Source organism: Atractosteus spatula, chromosome 18 (genome assembly GCF_055471065.1).
Source record: "Atractosteus spatula isolate fAtrSpa1 chromosome 18, fAtrSpa1.hap1, whole genome shotgun sequence".
Classification (NCBI taxonomy): Eukaryota; Metazoa; Chordata; class Actinopteri; order Semionotiformes; family Lepisosteidae; genus Atractosteus; species Atractosteus spatula.
In genome coordinates this window covers 17,479,960-17,500,896 of record NC_142723.1, presented here as the reverse complement: position 1 = coordinate 17,500,896, position 20,937 = coordinate 17,479,960, and the positions used below count along the sequence as shown (strand labels likewise).

Below are 20,937 nucleotides of genomic sequence, written 5' to 3'. Positions count from 1 at the left end.
ATTCTAACCCTAACCCTAACTGGGGTTTCAGCTGAGCATTTCTGCAATCTGTCTCTGAAGCCCTCCAGTCATCTGATTTACTTAAAATTGGAGATAGGATCAAATTATCACTTGTCCTAAAGCTGCTTTGGGACCCAGAATCCAGCAGTGAATGTGAAAAATGTATACGTAGTACAGTATTGCTAACCCTAACCCTAGCTGGGGTTTCAACAGAACATTTCTGCAATCTGTCTCTGAAGCCCTCCAGTCATGTGATTTACTAAAAATTGCAGATAGGATCAAATTATCATTTGTCCTAAACCTGCTTTGGGACCCAGAATCCAGCAGTGAATGTAAAATATGTATACATAGTACAGTATTGCTAACCGTACCCCTAGCTGGGGTTTCAACAAAGCATTTCTGCTATCTGTCTCTGAAGCCCTCCAGTCATCTGATTTACTTAATATTGCAGATAGGATCAAATTATCACTTGTCCTAAAGCTGCTTTGGGACCCAGAATCTAGCAGTGAATGTACAAAATGTATACGTAGTACAGTATTGCTAACCCTAACCCTAACTGGGGTTTCAGCTGAGCATTTCTGCTATCTGTCTCTGAAGCCCTCCAGTCATCTGATTTCCTAAAAATTGCAGATAGGATCAAATTATCATTTGTCCTAAAGCTGCTTTGGGACCCAGAATCTAGCAGTAAATGTACAAAATGTATATGTAGTATGGTAATGCTAACCCTAACCCTAACTGGGGTTTCAACAGAGCACTTCTGGAATCTGTCTCTGAAGCCCTCCAGTCATCTGCTTTACTTAATATTGCAGATAGGATCAAATTATCACTTGTCCTAAAGCTGCTTTGGGACCCAGAATCTAGCAGCGAATGTACAAGATGTATACGTAGTACGGTAATGCTAACCGTACCCCTAGCTGGGGTTTCAACAGAGCATTTCTGCTATCTGTCTCTGAAGCCCTCCAGTCATCTGATTTACTTAAAATTGCAGATAGGATCAAATTATCACTTGTCCTAAAGCTGCTTTGGGACCCAGAATCTAGCAGCGAATGTACAAAATGTATACATAGTACGGTAATGCTAACCCTAACCCTAACTGGGGTTTCAACTGAGCATTTCTGCAATCTGTCTCTGAAGCCCTCCAGTCATCTGATTTACTTAAAATTGCAGATAGGATCAAATTATCACTTGTCCTAAAGCTGCTTTAGGACCCAGAATCCAGCAGTGAATGTGAAAAATGTATACGTAGTACAGTATTGCTAACCCTAACCCTAGCTGGGGTTTCAACAGAAGATTTCTGCAATCTGTCTCTGAACCCCTCCAGTCATGTGATTTACTAAAAATTGCAGATAGGATCAAATTATCATTTGTCCTAAACCTGCTTTGGGACCCTGAATCCAGCAGTGAATGTAAAATATGTATACTTAGTATGGTAATGCTAACCCTAACCCTAACTGGGGTTTCAACAGAGCACTTCTGGAATCTGTCTCTGAAGCCCTCCATTCATCTGATTTACTTAAAATTGCAGATAGGATCAAATTATCACTTGTCCTAAAGCTGCTTTGGGACCCAGAATCTAGCAGCGAATGTACAAGATGTATACGTAGTACGGTAATGCTAACCCTAACCCTAACTGGGGTTTCAGCTGAGCAATTCTTTCATCTGTCTCTGAAGCCCTCCAGTCATCTGATTTACTTAAAATTGCAGATATGATCAAATTATCACTTGTCCTAAAGCTGCTTTGGGACCCAGAATCTAGCAGCGAATGTACAAAATGTATATGTAGTACGGTAATGCTAACCCTAACCCTAGCTGGGGTTTCAGCTGAGCATTTCTGCAATCTGTCTTTGAAGCCCTCCAGTCATCTGATTTACTAAAAATTGCAGATAGGATCCAATTTTCACTTGTCCTAAAGCTGCTTTGGGACCCAGAATCTAGCAGCGAATGTACAAAATGTATACGTTGTACAGTATTGCTAACCCTAACACTAACTGGGGTTTCAGCTGAGCATTTCTGCAATCTGTCTCTGAAGCCCTCCAGTCATGTGATTTACTAAAAATTGCAGATAGGATCAAATTATCATTCGTCCTAAAGCTGCTTTGGGACCCAGAATCCAGCAGTAAATGTTAAAAATGTATACGTACAGTAGTACTGTCATGCTAACCCTGACCCTAGCTGGGGTTTCAACAGAGCATTTCTACTATCTGTCTCTGAAGCCCTCCAGTCATGTGATTTACTAAAAATTGCAGACAGGATCAAATTATCACTTGTCCTAAAGCTGCATTGGGACCCCAGAATCCAGCAGTGAATGTACAAAATGTATACGTAGTATGGTAATGCTAACCCTATCCCTAGCTGGGGTTTCAGCTGAGCATTTCTGCAATCTGTCTCTGAAGCCCTCCAGTCATGTGATTAACTAAAAATTGCAGATAGGATCAAATTATCACTTGTCCTAAAGCTGCTTTGGGACCCAGAATCCAGCAGTGAATGTGCAAAATGTATATGTAGTACGGTAATACTAACCCTAACCCTAACTGGGGTTTCAGCTGAGCATTTCTGCTATCTGTCTCTGAAGCCCTCCAGTCATCTGATTTCCTAAAAATTGCAGATAGGATCAGATTATCACTTGTCCTAAAGCTTTTCTGGGACCTAGAATCTAGCAGCGAATGTACAATATGTATACGTAGTATGGTAATGCTAACCCTAATCCTAACTGGGGTTTCAACAGAGCACTTCTGGAATCTGTCTCTGAAGCCCTCCAGTCATGTGATTTACTAAAAATTGCAGATAGGATCAAATTATCACTTGTCCTAAAGCTGCTTTGGGACCCAGAATCTAGCAGCGAATGTACAAAATGTATACGTAGTACGGTAATGCTAACCCTAACCATAGCTGGGGTTTCAGCTGAGCATTTCTGCAATCTGTCTCTGAAGCCCTCCAGTCATCTGATTTACTAAAAATTGCAGATAGGATCCAATTTTCACTTGTCCTAAAGCTGCTTTGGGACCCAGAATCTAGCAACGAATGTACAAAATGTATACGTTGTACAGTATTGCTAACCCTAACCCTAGCTGGGGTTTCAGCTGAGCATTTCTGCAATCTGTCTCTGAGGCCCTCCAGTCATGTGATTTACTAAAAATTGCAGATAGGATCAAATTATCATTCGTCCTAAAGCTGCTTTGGGACCTAGAATCCAGCAGTAAATGTTAAAAATGTATACGTACAGTAGTACTGTAATGCTAACCCTAACCCTAGCTGGGGTTTCAACAGAGCATTTCTACTATCTGTCTCTGAAGCCCTCCAGTCATCTGATTTACTTAAAATTGGAGATAGGATCAAATTATCACTTGTCCTAAAGCTGCTTTGGGACCCAGAATCCAGCAGTGAATGTGAAAAATGTATACGTAGTACAGTATTGCTAACCCTAACCCTAGCTGGGGTTTCAACAGAACATTTCTGCAATCTGTCTCTGAAGCCCTCCAGTCATGTGATTTACTAAAAATTGCAGATAGGATCAAATTATCATTTGTCCTAAACCTGCTTTGGGACCCAGAATCCAGCAGTGAATGTAAAATATGTATACATAGTACAGTATTGCTAACCGTACCCCTAGCTGGGGTTTCAACAAAGCATTTCTGCTATCTGTCTCTGAAGCCCTCCAGTCATCTGATTTACTTAATATTGCAGATAGGATCAAATTATCACTTGTCCTAAAGCTGCTTTGGGACCCAGAATCTAGCAGTGAATGTACAAAATGTATACGTAGTACAGTATTGCTAACCCTAACCCTAACTGGGGTTTCAGCTGAGCATTTCTGCTATCTGTCTCTGAAGCCCTCCAGTCATCTGATTTCCTAAAAATTGCAGATAGGATCAAATTATCATTTGTCCTAAAGCTGCTTTGGGACCCAGAATCTAGCAGTAAATGTACAAAATGTATATGTAGTATGGTAATGCTAACCCTAACCCTAACTGGGGTTTCAACAGAGCACTTCTGGAATCTGTCTCTGAAGCCCTCCAGTCATCTGCTTTACTTAATATTGCAGATAGGATCAAATTATCACTTGTCCTAAAGCTGCTTTGGGACCCAGAATCTAGCAGCGAATGTACAAGATGTATACGTAGTACGGTAATGCTAACCGTACCCCTAGCTGGGGTTTCAACAGAGCATTTCTGCTATCTGTCTCTGAAGCCCTCCAGTCATCTGATTTACTTAAAATTGCAGATAGGATCAAATTATCACTTGTCCTAAAGCTGCTTTGGGACCCAGAATCTAGCAGCGAATGTACAAAATGTATACATAGTACGGTAATGCTAACCCTAACCCTAACTGGGGTTTCAACTGAGCATTTCTGCAATCTGTCTCTGAAGCCCTCCAGTCATCTGATTTACTTAAAATTGCAGATAGGATCAAATTATCACTTGTCCTAAAGCTGCTTTAGGACCCAGAATCCAGCAGTGAATGTGAAAAATGTATACGTAGTACAGTATTGCTAACTCTAACCCTAGCTGGGGTTTCAACAGAAGATTTCTGCAATCTGTCTCTGAACCCCTCCAGTCATGTGATTTACTAAAAATTGCAGATAGGATCAAATTATCATTTGTCCTAAACCTGCTTTGGGACCCTGAATCCAGCAGTGAATGTAAAATATGTATACTTAGTATGGTAATGCTAACCCTAACCCTAACTGGGGTTTCAACAGAGCACTTCTGGAATCTGTCTCTGAAGCCCTCCATTCATCTGATTTACTTAAAATTGCAGATAGGATCAAATTATCACTTGTCCTAAAGCTGCTTTGGGACCCAGAATCTAGCAGCGAATGTACAAGATGTATACGTAGTACGGTAATGCTAACCCTAACCCTAACTGGGGTTTCAGCTGAGCAATTCTTTCATCTGTCTCTGAAGCCCTCCAGTCATCTGATTTACTTAAAATTGCAGATAGGATCAAATTATCACTTGTCCTAAAGCTGCTTTGGGACCCAGAATCTAGCAGCGAATGTACAAAATGTATATGTAGTACGGTAATGCTAACCCTAACCCTAGCTGGGGTTTCAGCTGAGCATTTCTGCAATCTGTCTTTGAAGCCCTCCAGTCATCTGATTTACTAAAAATTGCAGATAGGATCAAATTATCATTCGTCCTAAAGCTGCTTTGGGACCCAGAATCCAGCAGTAAATGTTAAAAATGTATACGTACAGTAGTACTGTCATGCTAACCCTGACCCTAGCTGGGGTTTCAACAGAGCATTTCTACTATCTGTCTCTGAAGCCCTCCAGTCATGTGATTTACTAAAAATTGCAGACAGGATCAAATTATCACTTGTCCTAAAGCTGCATTGGGACCCCAGAATCCAGCAGTGAATGTACAAAATGTATACGTAGTATGGTAATGCTAACCCTATCCCTAGCTGGGGTTTCAGCTGAGCATTTCTGCAATCTGTCTCTGAAGCCCTCCAGTCATGTGATTAACTAAAAATTGCAGATAGGATCAAATTATCACTTGTCCTAAAGCTGCTTTGGGACCCAGAATCCAGCAGTGAATGTGCAAAATGTATATGTAGTACGGTAATACTAACCCTAACCCTAACTGGGGTTTCAGCTGAGCATTTCTGCTATCTGTCTCTGAAGCCCTCCAGTCATCTGATTTCCTAAAAATTGCAGATAGGATCAGATTATCACTTGTCCTAAAGCTTTTCTGGGACCTAGAATCTAGCAGCGAATGTACAATATGTATACGTAGTATGGTAATGCTAACCCTAATCCTAACTGGGGTTTCAACAGAGCACTTCTGGAATCTGTCTCTGAAGCCCTCCAGTCATGTGATTTACTAAAAATTGCAGATAGGATCAAATTATCACTTGTCCTAAAGCTGCTTTGGGACCCAGAATCTAGCAGCGAATGTACAAAATGTATACGTAGTACGGTAATGCTAACCCTAACCATAGCTGGGGTTTCAGCTGAGCATTTCTGCAATCTGTCTCTGAAGCCCTCCAGTCATCTGATTTACTAAAAATTGCAGATAGGATCCAATTTTCACTTGTCCTAAAGCTGCTTTGGGACCCAGAATCTAGCAACGAATGTACAAAATGTATACGTTGTACAGTATTGCTAACCCTAACCCTAGCTGGGGTTTCAGCTGAGCATTTCTGCAATCTGTCTCTGAGGCCCTCCAGTCATGTGATTTACTAAAAATTGCAGATAGGATCAAATTATCATTCGTCCTAAAGCTGCTTTGGGACCTAGAATCCAGCAGTAAATGTTAAAAATGTATACGTACAGTAGTACTGTAATGCTAACCCTAACCCTAGCTGGGGTTTCAACAGAGCATTTCTACTATCTGTCTCTGAAGCCCTCCAGTCATCTGATTTACTTAAAATTGGAGATAGGATCAAATTATCACTTGTCCTAAAGCTGCTTTGGGACCCAGAATCCAGCAGTGAATGTGAAAAATGTATACGTAGTACAGTATTGCTAACCCTAACCCTAGCTGGGGTTTCAACAGAACATTTCTGCAATCTGTCTCTGAAGCCCTCCAGTCATGTGATTTACTAAAAATTGCAGATAGGATCAAATTATCATTTGTCCTAAACCTGCTTTGGGACCCAGAATCCAGCAGTGAATGTAAAATATGTATACATAGTACAGTATTGCTAACCGTACCCCTAGCTGGGGTTTCAACAAAGCATTTCTGCTATCTGTCTCTGAAGCCCTCCAGTCATCTGATTTACTTAATATTGCAGATAGGATCAAATTATCACTTGTCCTAAAGCTGCTTTGGGACCCAGAATCTAGCAGTGAATGTACAAAATGTATACGTAGTACAGTATTGCTAACCCTAACCCTAACTGGGGTTTCAGCTGAGCATTTCTGCTATCTGTCTCTGAAGCCCTCCAGTCATCTGATTTCCTAAAAATTGCAGATAGGATCAAATTATCATTTGTCCTAAAGCTGCTTTGGGACCCAGAATCTAGCAGTAAATGTACAAAATGTATATGTAGTATGGTAATGCTAACCCTAACCCTAACTGGGGTTTCAACAGAGCACTTCTGGAATCTGTCTCTGAAGCCCTCCAGTCATCTGCTTTACTTAATATTGCAGATAGGATCAAATTATCACTTGTCCTAAAGCTGCTTTGGGACCCAGAATCTAGCAGCGAATGTACAAGATGTATACGTAGTACGGTAATGCTAACCGTACCCCTAGCTGGGGTTTCAACAGAGCATTTCTGCTATCTGTCTCTGAAGCCCTCCAGTCATCTGATTTACTTAAAATTGCAGATAGGATCAAATTATCACTTGTCCTAAAGCTGCTTTGGGACCCAGAATCTAGCAGCGAATGTACAAAATGTATACGTAGTACGGTAATGCTAACCCTAACCCTAACTGGGGTTTCAACTGAGCATTTCTGCAATCTGTCTCTGAAGCCCTCCAGTCATCTGATTTACTTAAAATTGCAGATAGGATCAAATTATCACTTGTCCTAAAGCTGCTTTAGGACCCAGATTCCAGCAGTGAATGTGAAAAATGTATACGTAGTACAGTATTGCTAACCCTAACCCTAGCTGGGGTTTCAACAGAAGATTTCTGCAATCTGTCTCTGAAGCCCTCCAGTCATGTGATTTACTAAAAATTGCAGATAGGATCAAATTATCATTTGTCCTAAACCTGCTTTGGGACCCAGAATCCAGCAGTGAATGTACAAAATGTATACGTAGTACAGTATTGCTAACCCTAACCCTAACTGGGGTTTCAACAGAGCACTTCTGAAATCTGTCTCTGAAGCCCTCCAGTCATCTGCTTTACTTAATATTGCAGATAGGATCAAATTATCACTTGTCCTAAAGCTGCTTTGGGACCCAGAATCTAGCAGCGAATGTACAAGATGTATACGTAGTACGGTAATGCTAACCGTACCCCTAGCTGGGGTTTCAACAGAGCATTTCTGCTATCTGTCTCTGAAGCCCTCCAGTCATCTGATTTACTTAAAATTGCAGATAGGATCAAATTATCACTTGTCCTAAAGCTGCTTTGGGACCCAGAATCTAGCAGTGAATATAAAAAGTGTATATGTAGTATGATAAAGCTAACCCTACCCTAGCTGGGGTTTCAGCTGAGCATTTCTGCAGTCTGTCTCTGAAGCCCTCCATTCATGTAATTTACTAAAAATTGCAGATAGGATCAAATTATCACTTGTCCTAAAGCTGCTTTGGGACCCAGAATCTAGCAGCGAATGTACAAAATGTATACGTAGTACGGTAATGCTAACCCTAACCCTAACTGGGGTTTCAACTGAGCATTTCTGCAATCTGTCTCTGAAGCCCTCCAGTCATCTGATTTACTTAAAATTGCAGATAGGATCAAATTATCACTTGCCCTAAAGCTGCTTTAGGACCCAGAATCCAGCAGTGAATGTGAAAAATGTATACGTAGTACAGTATTGCTAACCCTAACCTAGCTGGGGTTTCAACAGAACATTTCTGCAATCTGTCTCTGAAGCCCTCCAGTCATGTGATTTACTAAAAATTGCAGATAGGATCAAATTATCATTTGTCCTAAACCTGCTTTGGGACCCAGAATCCAGCAGTGAATGTAAAATATGTATACGTAGTATGGTAATGCTAACCCTAACCCTAACTGGGGTTTCAGCTGAGCAATTCTGCTATCTGTCTCTGAAGCCCTCCAGTCATCTGATTTACTTAAAATTGCAGATAGGATCAAATTATCACTTGTCCTAAAGCTGCTTTGGGACCCAGAATCTAGCAGCGAATGTACAAAATGTATATGTAGTACGGTAATGCTAACCCTAACCCTAGCTGGGGTTTCAGCTGAGCATTTCTGCAATCTGTCTCTGAAGCCCTCCAGTCATCTGATTTACTAAAAATTGCAGATAGGATCCAATTTTCACTTGTCCTAAAGCTGCTTTGGGACCCAGAATCTAGCAGCGAATGTACAAAATGTATACGTTGTACAGTATTGCTAACCCTAACCCTAGCTTGGGTTTCAGCTGAGCATTTCTGCAATCTGTCTCTGAAGCCCTCCAGTCATCTGATTTACTAAAAATTGCAGATAGGATCAAATTATCATTCGTCCTAAAGCTGCTTTGGGACCCAGAATCCAGCAGTAAATGTTAAAAATGTATACGTACAGTAGTACTGTCATGCTAACCCTGACCCTAGCTGGGGTTTCAACAGAGCATTTCTACTATCTGTCTCTGAAGCCCTCCAGTCATGTGATTTACTAAAAATTGCAGATAGGATCAAATTATCACTTGTCCTAAAGCTGCTTTGGGACCCAGAATCCAGCAGTGAATGTACAAAATGTATACGTAGTATGGTAATGCTAACCCTAACCCTAGCTGGGGTTTCAGCTGAGCATTTCTCCAATTTGTCTCAGAAGCCCTCCAGTCATGTGATTTACTTAATTTTGCAGATAGGATCAAATTATCACTTGTCCTAAAGCTGCTTTGGGACCCAGAATCCAGCAGTGAATATAAGAAGTGTATACGTAGTATGATAAAGCTAACCCTAACCCTAGCTGGGGTTTCAGCTGAGCATTTCTGCAATCTGTCTCTGAAGCCCTCCAGTCATGTGATTTACTAAAAATTGCAGATAGGATCAAATTATCACTTGTCCTAAAGCTTCTTTGGGACCCAGAATCCAGTAGTGAATGTAAAATATGTATATATAGTACAGTATTGCTAACCGTACCCCTAGCTGGGGTTTCAACAGAGCATTTCTGCTATCTGTCTCTGACGCCCTCCAGTCATGTGATTTACTTAAAATTGCAGATAGGATCAAATTATCACTTGTCCTAAAGCTGCATTGGGACCCCAGAATCCAGCAGTGAATGTACAAAATGTATACGTAGTATGGTAATGCTAACCCTAACCCTAGCTGGGGTTTCAACAGAACATTTTTGCAATCTGTCTCTGAAGCCCTCCAGTCATGTGATTTACTAAAAATTGCAGATAGGATCAAATTATCATTTGTCCTAAAGCTGCTTTGGGACCCAGAATCCAGCAGTGAATGTAAAATATGTATACATAGTACAGTATTGCTAACCGTACCCCTAGCTGGGGTTTCAACAGAGCATTTCTGCTATCTGTCTCTGAAGCCCTCCAGTCATCTGATTTACTAAAAATTGCAGATAGGATCAAATTATCACTTGTCCTAAAGCTGCTTTGGGACCCAGAATCTAGCAGCGAATGTACAAAATGTATACGTAGTACAGTATTGCTAACCCTAATCCTAACTGGGGTTTCAACAGAGCACTTCTGGAATCTGTCTCTGAAGCCCTCCAGTCATGTGATTTACTAAAAATTGCAGATAGGATCAAATTATCACTTGTCCTAAAGCTGCTTTGGGACCCAGAATCTAGCAGCGAATGTACAAAATGTATACGTAGTACGGTAATGCTAACCCTAACCCTAACTGGGGTTTCAGCTGAGCAATTCTGCTCTCTGTCTCTGAAGCCCTCCAGTCATCTGATTTACTTAAAATTGCAGATAGGATCAAATTATCACTTGTCCTAAAACTGCTTTGGGACCCAGAATCCAGCAGTGAATGTGCAAAATGTATATGTAGTACGGTAATGCTAACCCTAACCCTAACTGGGGTTTCAGCTGAGCATTTCTGCTATCTGTCTCTGAAGCCCTCCAGTCATCTGATTTACTTAAAATTGCAGATAGGATCAAATAATCACTTGTCCTAAAGCTGCTTTGGGACCCAGAATCTAGCAGCGAATGTACAAAATGTATATGTAGTACGGTAATGCTAACCCTAACCCTAGCTGGGGTTTCAGCTGAGCATTTCTGCAATCTGTCTCTGAAGCCCTCCAGTCATCTGATTTACTAAAAATTGCAGATAGGATCCAATTTTCACTTGTGCTAAAGCTGCTTTGGGACCCAGAATCTAGCAGTGAATATAAAAAGTGTATATGTAGTATGATAAAGCTAACCCTAACCCTAGCTGGGGTTTCAGCTGAGCATTTCTGCAGTCTATCTCTGAAGCCCTCCAGTCATGTGATTTACTAAAAATTGCAGATAGGATCAAATCATCACTTGTCCTAAAGCTGCTTTGGGACCCAGAATCTAGCAGCGAATGTACAAAATGTATACGTAGTACGGTAATGCTAACCCTAACCCTAACTGGGGTTTCAGCTGAGCAATTCTGCTATCTGTCTCTGAAGCCCTCCAGTCATGTGATTTACTTAAAATTGCAGATAGGATCATATTTTCACTTGTCCTAAAGCTGTTCTGGGACCTAGAATCTAGCAGCGAATGTACAAAATGTATACGTAGTACAGTATTGCTAACCCTAACCCTAGCTGGGGTTTCAACAGAGCATGTCTGCAATCTGTCTCTGAAGCCCTCCAGTCATGTGATTTACTAAAAATTGCAGATAGGATCAGATTATCATTTGTCCTAAAGCTGCTTTGGGACCCAGAATCCAGTAGTAAATGTACAAAATGTATACGTAGTATGGTAATGCTAACCCTAACCCTAGCTGGGGTTTCAGCTGAGCATTTCTGCAATCTGTCTCTGAAGCCCTCCAGTCATGTGATTTACTTAAAATTGCAGATAGGATCAAATTATCATTTGTCCTAAAGCTGCCTTGGGACCCAGAATCCAGCAGTGAATGTACAAAATGTATACGTAGTACAGTATTGCTAACCCTAACCCTAGGTGGGGTTTTAACAGAGCATTTCTGCAATCTGTCTCTGAAGCCCTCTAGTCATCCGATTTACTAAAAATTGCAGATAGGATCAAATTATCACTTGTCCTAAAGCTGCTTTGGGACCTAGAATCTAGCAGTGAATGTAAAAAGTGTAAAAGTAGTACGGTAATGCTAACCCTAACCCTAGCTGGGGTTTCAGCTGAGCATTTCTGCTATCTGTCTCTGAATCCCTCCAGTCATCTGATTTAAAATGTTCCTCAATCCAAGAAATGTCTCTTAAACATTTAAAAACGTTAAGAAAACCTCTTGGAAATTCATCTTCTTGAATAATCTGCCTTCTTTAGGCAATCGTTGAAACAGGTGAAAGATGCTAAAAAGATGGAATTTAATCAGCGTGCATTTTAGGCCAGTGTAGGGTTAATTTGCTTTGTATTTCTTCCTCTACAGTGGTTTCAAAAACCACCCTTCCTCAGTTCTTTTAAGGTTTTTTTGGTTGATGACCTGTGTAAGCTGAACGATTTAAGGAATTCCATTTACACACCTTTCACATGTACATTATAACTTTTTATAACATTTCTTTTAATGTAAGGTCACAATTTTGTCAGTGGGTCTTATCAGTATCATATCTGACTTTAATTAACTAAAATATTGTGTTCTCTTTAACCTGTAATAATTTTGCAGCATTATAAATTAAGTCCAGTTATTAAATCATATTTGATCTTTTCTCTACTCAGTTTTTTTAACGTGTGACCGAAAAATTCCTTTCAGGTTACAGTGACTGGAGCAAACAGAGGCTCATAAGACGCATGTCTGAGCTCGAAAAGGTGAGTGTTCCTTTGAGTAATAGAGAAATGCACTTTAAAAGCTGAATAATATAGCTGAGACAAAGTAGTGTGACTATTAAAAGTCTCTAACTTTACATTCAATTTGTCCATGTATTATTTTTTTAAGAAAGTTGAAGAATCAGAATCAAATACTCCCCAAGTGGAAGTGGACAACGCAAGGGCCACTCATGTAAGCACAGTGGCAACCAGCTCTGATATAGCCACTCGAAGTGTTACCGAGACTCCCAAAGGATCAGATCTCCAGCAGGAATGCAGTCGTCTCCGTGGGCTGGTCAAGAAATTGAGGGAGGAGCGTGCTGATCTACAAGAGCAGCTAACTGAGAAGATGTAAGCCATTTATTAAAGATTCAAGTCTTGATTAAACTCAGCAAACCGGGAGGCCCCAAATTTCCAGTGAATCCACTGTGTTGCGGAGATTGCTGGTTGAAGTCTGAGCTGTGTGATGACTGTGACAGTTGGTGGCGCAAGGTTGGAACAGTTGAGCTCAATGGATTCACAGTTTACTAGTGTCTTTCATTAGTGAGCCAATGAGCTGGGATTAGTTTCTAACCTGACATCTTAGCTCTGCTGTCGATGTTGTGGGTCTAACAGTGTGAAAAAAAGGGGATTCACATTTCAGATGAAGAATGTACGTTGTCTTCATCTCTCCCCTGCTATTTCGAGAGGTGTAGTGGTCAGTTGCATTATCCAGAAGTTGTATATTTAAAATTGAGGGACATTCAAATGTACTTGGTGATTCCAAATAAAAAAAACACCCCAGCTATTTCACTAGCAGTTTTTTGTACTTTGTGCTGAATTTCTTTGAGGCACATGCGTATGACAGCTTCTTACCTGTAATGATGGTGCAGAAATATGCCAGTTTAAAAGCCTGTTATTAGCACACAGTCTCTCTCAAGAGGATTACTAAAGTGAAACAATGGCAGTAGAAGTCCACAGCCTTAGAATGTTGATTTAATCATCTCAGGTTTAGTTTTTTATTTATTGAAGTTACATAAACAGTATTAAATAGAACTTTATGAATACATCTGGTGTCTATTGCAAAGCCTTATAAGTCATCTATACAATGTATAAATAAGAATTGTTGAGGGACTGCATATATTATGACCTCCCAATAAAATATAGGTAATTATTTTCTAAAAGTATTTTCACAAGCTGGAACATAACATAAAAGCACAGGGCACAAGATGTGATGCCATTTAAAAAAAAATCTTTATTTAACCAGTTAAATCACTTCAAAGTAAGTTCTAATTTCCAGGGACATCTTGGGCATATCCAATGACACAGTAAAGCATTTACATCAGTAGTTTGAGTGAAGTCCCGTGTCTAAGGGGCTTGAACTCACAAATTCTCAATGTAATTACTGCGCTGGGCCACAATGCTTTCATAAATATTTTCTTATTTCAGTGCTAAGATAAAGCTATTGGAAAGTGAGAAGCTGGACGTGATAAAGGATGCTGAGAGGCTGAAGACAGCTGAAAAGGAGAATGCATGTCAAGAATTCAAGTACTTTCTTGTTTTTTTCATTCACATGCTTTGAACAATGAATATTTATTTCCATTTAACATTCTAAATAATGTTATTTATACATAACTTTGTTAATATAATTACTCTGTTATTTATAAAACAGCAGTTACCCTTTTCCATGTCTTGTATTATTAAAGTTGCACAAAACAAGAGTATACATGGTAGGATGTTTTCCAACAAACATTGTATATATTTATATTTATATAATTAAATAGATGATTGAGGTTTTTTTAAAATAATCAACTCTTAAATCAACACCTTCCTTTACCTCAGAGAACAGATGGAAAGACTCAAAGAAAAAATTAAAAAGTTGGAATCAGAACTAGAGGATGAGAGACGTTTTAAAGAAGAGTCTGTACAATCAACTAAACAGGTAAAATGAAAAAGATTTTTTTTTAGTTTGGGAGAATCCTGGCAAATTAAATGCATGAAGAAGGCTAAAATTTGCTGGGAATGTGATTCCAATGTGCTAGGAATCGTAGTCATCATTGTTGTATTGTTTAAATGGTTATCATTCAGTCTTTTGGCAGCTTTCCAGGTAGTTTTCTACCCAGAACTATTTGATAACAGGCTGTGACAAAAGCTGTTTAGCTCGGATTCAAGCTTTTTGCTGATGATATTTATCTGCTTATATTGAAAAGCATATTGACTCAACTATGTTCTTTTTTAAACTTTTAGGAATTATTTCTGAGCGCCATATTATAGTGTATAATGTTAACTTACATCATTACAACCCTTGTAATTAGTGTATAATATGAAGTTACATCATTTGTATGTATTAAACCATCAATAGTTTAATTAGTCTGACAGGTACTATTTTTTCTGTTAGTTCCTTTCTTCAATACGTTTTTACTTTTCTGTATTTTAACTCTCAACTTTTATAAATGTGTGAATTAGTACAATTTTTTAAATATATAACTACTGTACATTGTAACTAGATTTGTAGGAAGAGATTCATATGTATTTTATATTTTCAAGCCAGTATGGGCTTTATTTCCATTAAACTGTGTCTGGCTTGAACATTGATTATATCTAAAAAATGTTTTTGGCTGAGACCAGAGTTGGAAAGCAAATGAAAAGGTCTCCATTGTGATAGTCACAACTCTCTACCATAAAGAGGCTGGCCACAATCCACTGTTCTACTCATTGTGCTTTGAAAGCATCCCTTTGAATCCCTTGAATCCTCAGTACTTCTAAACTGTAACATAATGGTTAACTGGCTCTGCCTTTTTCCAGGGTCAGAGAAGGGAGCCCTTCAACAAGGAATTTGGAAGTCAGTCCCGTGTCAACCCTGAAAAGGATCCAGAAAACACTTTGTTCCTCTCTCCATCCAACCAAGTGCATCGACATCAAAAAAGAGATGAAAAACAGGAAAAGGCAGCGAGAACCATTCAGAAACATTGGCACAGTTATAGAAATAGGGTAAAGTTTATTCCATTTCCAAAAACAAGCAAGGATTTAGCTGCTGATGTGTAGAACGTATTTGTGATAATTTTGGCATACCCCAAAGGTTATAAAGTGAAAATGTTCATGTACTGTAAGTAGACGACTGTGGCAGATGAACTCTTAGAGCAACTTTGTATGCAAATATTAACTTTTTTGCTTCATAAGATAGTAAGAAGTATTGGGTATTGGGGTAATTGGAAATTTCCCAAACATTTTTTTGTTCTGGCAGCTTCTTGAAAATTTAGCAGTGTTAACTTGCCTGAACAGTTCCTCACTACAGCAACACTTTGTTTAAAGCAGTGACATCTGTTTCCAATCCTGAATGAATTTCATCAGATTTCTTATGAGTGACAATGTGAATATTTTTAGGAGGCTGAATTTTAACACTTTATTGACTTTATCCATGCATTTGATAATTTTGAAAACTAAGATTAAATCCCCCTTTAGTCTCTGTTGTTGGAAGCTAGTAATATCAGTTATTTTACACCGTGTGTACGTTACATTCACAGCTCTTCTTTTTTGGCAGAATGGAAGCAAAAGTGAAGATGCAAGCAAAGATAATAATTCAGATCAGGTAAGTACAGTATTTTCCTACATGTAATATTTTTGTTATATATAGATATGTAGATATATTTAAAATATGTCAGACTCACAGAAGTAAATGTTATTGATATTATGCAAGCAATTGCTAGCAAAATTGCTGAATCATACTTTGCTTTAAAGATGATGAATCGAATACCTGACTGGTGCTTTTAACAGGGTTTAAAAAGATTAAGTTGTGTCATGGTGCTTTTTTAGCACTGCTATCATATTTTAGTGCTTCACATGAAAGCTAGACCTTAGAGATGGACAAAAAGCATTATTATATGTTAAACCATAACTTTTCTATAATATGTATTTTTCTTTCAGAATCTGTGAGATAGCAGAGTTTATTTTACTACAACACTTGTAGCAATTTTTTTGTAGCAGTATTTCAGATTTTAACTTTTGAGATTTAATTGTAGGCTGCAATTTTGATTCAGTCAGTACTAAGAGGACACCTGAACAGGGAAAAACAATTAGCAGATCTGAAAGCTGCACAGATCAACAAACCACTCAGCTTTGAAAACAAGGTAATATATTATACAAAATGTGCTATTCAAGCTTTTCAATTTTTGACTTTGGATTTCAGCCTTTTCCAGTTCCAATGACATACATATTGCTTATTGTTTTAAATTATAATTCTTTAGCCATTTCTGTTTTCCTTCTAATTATAAAGTACAGTAAAACAGAACTGCCACTAGGTGGCTAATGAGTCCAATTCAGATTTTTTAATTAAACTAGCTATCATACAGTAAATAGAAGACCACATGTTCAAAAGCATCATAGCTTTAAATCCCATTAAAATGTTAATCATTTTGGATTATTGTGTTTAGCAAGAGGATGTTGCCAAACAATTGTGGCTGTGGTTTATGCTATGCAAGATGCTCTCGCAGTTAAGTATGTTATAGTGGTTTTACGTTCTTTCAGAGCCCACATGTGAACCAGAAAATGAGCTCTCACAGCCTGGATAATGGAGATGGTGATGAGCAGGCCGTGATATTACTGCAGTCAGCCTTCAGAGGTCACCTGGCACGCTGTGGACAACTCGACAGCAGGTGACTGACTAGAATTCACATCATTTTATTGCTGCACAGAACTAACACTCAGCAACCCTTGTAATTAGTGTGTCAACATTTAATTGTTTTATTACATAAAGAAATGTGCATTCATTTCACCTACTGCTTAAATGCAGTGAAAGGTTAATATGCTACCTCTATGAATAATCATTGTGTGAAATTATTCACTGTCATATAAATAATTAGTTAATGTAATCCTTCGGGGTACAGATTTGTTTTTTTTTTAGCCACTACATAAATCAGCTGTTGGTTTGGTTTTTACCCACAGCAGCCTGTGTTTTATTACGTGCAATAGGCACACTTTAATAGTTTTCATTACTGGAAGTTTTTATGTTTTTCTGTAGTTTGCTTTCTGAGAGAGGGACACTGAGTTCGACTCCTAGAAGCACAGGACCGGTTCCAGCACCGAGGAGGAAACCCTTAGTCCTTAAAAACTTAGCAGCTCAGGGTAATCTTCTTTTGGAGTCTTATTTTAATTCCTATGTACAGTATTTGTAATGCAGTGTATGTACAGTACATTGTGGTGAAACATCAGTACACCCCCATAAGATTTTGTGTTTTAACTTAGACATGACCTTTACCTCGTCCTAATGGTAGGCAAAACCAATTAACACACAAAAAATCTACTTTGTCATTATTGTAATAAAATTTAGCCAGCATTTGTGTGAAAAAGTAAGTTGTTCAGTAACTAGACACCCTCTTTAGAAACAATAACGTGACTTAAACTGTAGAAGCTCTCTAATTATTTTTAATAATTTTAATTATTAGAAAAGACAAAAGCACAATGGATTATTTTTATTCTGTGTAATAAACACCCCTAGATGGAAATTCAATTCCATTATAATACAACAACTGATGTTACGTTTGTAACTCTTTTAGGGCTTCTTCTGTAGTTTTTTTATTTCACCCTGAAAGCAACAGCTTGAGAACATGAGAGGGAGACTGGTGCAGAACTACCTAAAAATGCAGGTCTGAGAGGCGAGGGGGGGAAACTGACTGCTTCTCGTTGTGTGCCAGATTTGGAACCTGCCGCATGCAGTGATGATGAAGAGGCGAAGGAAGGCCTTGGAGAGGTCAATGGAGAGGACCGTCGTGAAAGATGGAAAGCCAAAGAGTCAGAGGAGCCTAGGCCTTCTATTAAAAGACCCTCCTTTGGTAAGAACTGTAATTGCAGAGAGTTAGATTCTTACATTCTTTGAGGTCTTACATCCATAAATATGTATTACATAGCACAAATGTAATCTATGTAACATGTATTATTTATATCTATCTATCAGGGAACTCTTCTTGCTAGTTCCCTGACAAACCCCTTAGTTCAAAAATACTAGTCAAAACATTTCCAGTTCTTTCCTCCAAAAACATACAGTACAGCAAGTCTGTAGGACTACTTAGCAGTTTAAAATGTATAAGAAAAATATCACATCATCACATCACTTTTTCAGTAACTGCTTACCATATCCAGGGTCACCGTGTCACGGGACCTATCCCGGAAAACAGTGGGAGTAAGGCAGGATAATACACCCTGCACGGGAAAACAGTCCGTCTCAGGGCTCACACAGACACAGACATGTGCACACTCACACCAGGACCAATTTTACAGAAGCCAATTAACCTACCAGCATGTTTGGACTGTGGGAGGAAACTGTAGCACCCAGAGGAAACCCACACAATCATGGGGAGAACAGACAAACTCCACACAGACAGCACCCCAGGAACTGTACCCAGGGCCTAACGTCTGTACCGCCATGCTGCCCACAAAAATATTGAAGCCATTTTTAAATAAAGTTCTACTGTAACAAATTTGAATGACATTTTTTTTTTCAAAAGTGTTGTGAGGAGTAAGTGATATTGATGCATTTATACTTGTTTAAACATTTATAGATGTTTGTGCTGTCAAAAGAAAATAATATAAGCATTATTTATTTAAAACAACAATAGTACTCACTCATTAATTTACGTTTAATATATATTGTTTACTAAACTGTTCCTATTTAGTTACAGCATATTTCTAAAAGTGCTTTACTCTAATTCATCTTAACATGCTGAGCTGAGCTTGCCACTACTATAATTTGTAAGAAGTAAAGAAGAATTAAATGCGCCATGAAAAAAGAATGTTTTTTTATTTATCAAAGAAGGTACAGTAGTTTAAAACACTTGTATTTTTTATCTAGCAGGAAAATTAAATCAACATGTGACTGCTGCTGCTCCTGCACAGACTTCAAAGGGTGGCGATTCAGATGACTCTGATGACATCATTGTTTCCCCATCACGGCCAATGAGATGATGAAGCTCCTGCTTTATAGATGTGATTCAGTCATATGGTTCAGTGAACTGAGTGCAATATGTATTTGAAAACTGCAAGCATCCTGGTTACAAAATCTTTTTTCACATCTCTCCCTTTCTCCATTAAGAAAAACAAATCTGATAAGATTACAGAGATAGTAAAACCTTTTATTAATTGATAAAATATGATAAATGACATTTTCAAAATAGTGGTGTTAGGTTTGTATTAAATATTTATGCTATAAATCTATAAATGTAAGCATTAGTATATCATTAGTATATGTATTACTGTATGTCCTTTTGAGCTAAGACAGCCTAGTTTTTGAGTCATACAGTCATCTCCTGTCTTTGATCTTAATGAATAGACAATTTTTGTTTTCAAAAAAGCTTGTTCTGAGCAAAATCAAGTGCCTGAACTCATTTGACAAACTTTATAGATGAAACTTTATATAAAAAAAACTCATTTTACATTTTTTATAATGTGTGAAAAGTGTATGCTGTAGTGTACACTGTATATATATATATTACTTACCTTGTGGCCATGGTTAACCTTTTTGATATACAATTACTGAAATGTGAAAACATTTATTATTGAACTGTTTGTGGGAATTTTGTAGTATGAACTTATACTCACTCATAGCACAATATATTAAACTACATGGCGTCAGAGAGAATTCTATTATTATCTAAAATAATGTTTCTCAGCAGACACACAAAAGTGTGACCCATAAGCTTTACACTTACATTTGTCTTTGATGTGATAATGAAACTAAATTGATAATTGAATTTGATGTTAATCGTCGATAAGTTGTTCAAAGGCATTTTCTTTTAAAAAAAGAATATAAGAAAAATCACAGTCACCAGGAATATCTATAAAGCCGATGTCCCTGAGACAAATCTTAATTGTTTCAATCAGTAATTGTGTACATCTGATTTGCAATATGCTTTGTGCCTTAAAGTGTATTTAAGAAAGAAAATTTTATTTTAGTATGGTGATATTTTAAAGATTTATTTTTGTTTGTTATTAAACATAAATTGAATGACTCTGTGTTTTTGCTTATTATAATATAACACATTCAATGTTGATTTTGGATCAACAGAAAATTATGGTGTGTTTTTACAGGCTGCTCTATAGTCCAGGTGAAATAGCATGGAAGACAGGGAGAGAGAGAGCAGGCATCGGCTGGACACAGAGGAGGGGAAGAGAAAGAGGGGGGATTCTTCCCTGCTTTTAGAAATGGAAAAGGCAGGCAAGGGCTGAACCTGGGGTGAAAGGGCAGAGGTCATGGGGGCAGTCCAGCGCTACAACGCTAAACAGCCACCGTGGGGGCAGGCTGTGGCAGAAAGGGTCCCGCGGCTCGTGGGAGGTGGGGGGCTGCCAGCCCAGTGCTGACTTGTCGGGGTGCTTGTACAGGTTCTCTGCGTTGTCTCTGTCCTCTGACGGAGGAGAGTGATGTGGGGTTCGATCTCTGGGGTGCTGGGTGAGAGGGTCCCTCTTGTGAAGGCCCC

The 20,937-nt window shown here is 38.6% G+C and overlaps 1 protein-coding gene across 2 annotated transcripts in view; it reads left to right on the top strand.

Annotated features, from left to right (window-relative positions):
• The window catches only part of iqce (IQ motif containing E), a 35,791-nt gene extending 15,318 nt beyond the window's left edge, over positions 1–20,473 (top strand). For both annotated transcript variants that reach the window (XM_088936600.1, XM_088936599.1), the window contains exons 13-23: positions 12,441–12,496; positions 12,624–12,844; positions 13,922–14,020; positions 14,315–14,414; positions 15,278–15,463; positions 16,014–16,061; positions 16,492–16,599; positions 16,997–17,124; positions 17,490–17,593; positions 18,163–18,300; positions 19,317–20,473. In XM_088936600.1, coding sequence (XP_088792726.1) covers positions 12,441–12,496; positions 12,624–12,844; positions 13,922–14,020; positions 14,315–14,414; positions 15,278–15,463; positions 16,014–16,061; positions 16,492–16,599; positions 16,997–17,124; positions 17,490–17,593; positions 18,163–18,300; positions 19,317–19,429 — 1,301 coding nt within the window. In that variant the 3' untranslated portion in view covers positions 19,430–20,473. The remainder of the gene's footprint in view (positions 1–12,440; positions 12,497–12,623; positions 12,845–13,921; positions 14,021–14,314; positions 14,415–15,277; positions 15,464–16,013; positions 16,062–16,491; positions 16,600–16,996; positions 17,125–17,489; positions 17,594–18,162; positions 18,301–19,316) is intronic.
• The last annotated feature ends 464 nt before the right edge of the window (positions 20,474–20,937 follow it).